Source organism: Antrostomus carolinensis, unplaced genomic scaffold (genome assembly GCF_000700745.2).
Source record: "Antrostomus carolinensis isolate BGI_N321 unplaced genomic scaffold, ASM70074v2 scaffold10208, whole genome shotgun sequence".
Lineage (NCBI taxonomy): Eukaryota > Metazoa > Chordata > Aves > Caprimulgiformes > Caprimulgidae > Antrostomus > Antrostomus carolinensis.
The window spans coordinates 12,716-14,794 of record NW_010330883.1 but is presented as its reverse complement, the minus strand read 5'-3'; the positions used below and the strand labels follow the sequence as shown (position 1 = coordinate 14,794).

Sequence of the window (2,079 nt, the reverse complement as noted above, 5' to 3'; positions counted from 1 at the left end):
TTTGGATGCTCACACCAGTGATGTGAAGCTGCTGTGTGGTCACAGGACAGCTGTGTACAACAGGAGAGGACATTTCTGCCCCGTAGCTTTTGCCCCAGCCCTGTCCTGCCCCCGGGGAGGTGGGCAGGGTGTCTGGCTCTGCCGCACAGCCCTGAGGAGGGGAGGGGAGGGGAGTGACTTGCTCTCAGGGATGTCTTGAGCAGATGTTGCCTCCTGCTGTGCTCAGGCTGCTTTGCTGGCATCTCTCAAACACCCGAAGCTCTGGTCCCTCTGGGAGGACACGTTGGTGCAGCATCCCCCAGCAGATACCTGGGTTGTGAGGTGTTCCTGGAGGAGAGCAGCCAGGCAGTGAGAGCATCCCCAATCCACGAGGGAGGTGGGTGCTGTGGATGGGCAATGGCTGCGGGGGCTCTGTCTGTCCTCCTTGATGCTCCCAGCAGATGCAGTCACAAGCACACAAGGGTAAGGTGGGCAGCAAAGATGCTTTCTGGGTTAAGAACACAACTGTCTGCAAAATGAAACGCTACCAGGTGGGGAGAGTCAGCTCTGCAGTGACAATGTTTGTGGTGTCACATCTGGTGGCAGCTGTCCTCAGTGGAGGGATGTGCCTGGGGACATCTGCAGCCTAGAGCACCCCTGACTCGGTCACCACCTCCTCACAGGGTGGGTAGAAGTCCTTGGTGCTGTCCCCATGCAGGGGGAGGCTGGTGGGGCTGGCGTGGTGGCTGTGGCTCAGGATGGTGGTTTTCCTGCTGCAGAGGCTCCCGATGGAAGCCTGTCTCCTTAGCCTGGGCCGGGGGCCAGCCCAGCAGGACAGGCAACGTGCTGCATCCTGGAGCTGGTGTCCACTGAAGAACATGTAGATCCAGGGGTTGCAGCAGCTGCTGAGGCTGGCCAGCAGCATGGTGATGGTGAAAGCCACGTTGGTGGATTCTGGGAAGGCAAAGGAGAGAGCTGAGACATCAGCCAGGCTGGGCAGGGTCCCAGTGTGTGATGGGCAGGACACTGGGGGTCTGGCTCTAGCATGTGTCCTTTGTCCCATTCCCATCCCATCTGACTGGTGCTTCTTTGGGTAGGAGACCCAATTTTGCAGCCTTGGCTGAGGGCTGTAGGTGGGTGATGTGCTGTAACTGGATGTGCTGGAGCACATCCTCAGGGAGAGGGCTGGGAGATGGGACCCAGCAGCCTTTGGACCTTCCTTCAGCCTCTTTACTGAACAAAGCATCTCTCAGAGGCCTTTCAATCTTGGATAAAGTTCCTCCTACCCATGACCAGGCTAGGAGAGCTACTGAATAATTACGGGAAAAAGTCAACTTATGAAATCAGAAATCCACTCCTGAAACCTCTGCCGCTGGCTCAGCCAAACCTCAGGGTACTCGACCCTACATGTGCAGGACCCGCTCCTGCTGCTCTGTGAGACTGTCCTGATGGAGGACAGGAGCAGCAGGGGCAGTTCAAACCCTCCCTGCAGCCACACACCAAACACAGCAGCTCCTGAAGCAAATTCCCTCATGAGGGAAGAGACACACGTGGCAGAGATGTTCCCACAACATCTTTACAATCCCTACGGGTGATGTATAAATGAAAAGTGTTACTGGTGAAAGCTATTTAATTCTGCAGCCAGTTTTCTATAAGTACAGCTGGGGAGCAGCCCTGCAGCCACCATCCCCACGATTCTTAAAGTGACAAAATAACAGACAGCTCCTGTCTGTTAAAAACACAACAGGCACGTGGTGTGTCTTGGGTGCCCAGGGCTCTGCGCCTGCTCTGGGTTGCAGCCCAGTATCCCCACCACTACTCACCATCATCAGGAGCATCCTCATCCCACACCGACCACATCTGCATGCTGAAAAACGGAGCCCAGCAGGCGACATAGGCCACCACGATGACAAAGGTCATCTTCACCGTGCGGATCTTGGCACGGGAGATGGTGCGCACGCTGCTCACCCGTGAGGGCTGCCCACTGGGGCACTGCCCGCTCTTCTCGGAGGAGCAGGGAGGGGGAGGGGCAGCTGCTGTGGGACCCCCCGTGCCCAGGGCACCGCTCTGGGTCTTGCCCTTGAGGTTCTTGCAGATCTC

The 2,079-nt window shown here is 57.3% G+C and overlaps 1 protein-coding gene across 1 annotated transcript in view; it reads right to left on the bottom strand.

Annotated features, from left to right (window-relative positions):
• Nucleotides 1-625: 625 nt before the first annotated feature.
• LOC104528896 (vasopressin V1b receptor-like) overlaps nt 626-2,079 on the bottom strand; it is a 2,188-nt gene continuing 734 nt past the window's right edge. The window contains 2 exon segments of the mRNA XM_029086239.1: nt 626-933; nt 1,803-2,076. Coding sequence (XP_028942072.1) covers nt 626-933; nt 1,803-2,076 — 582 coding nt within the window.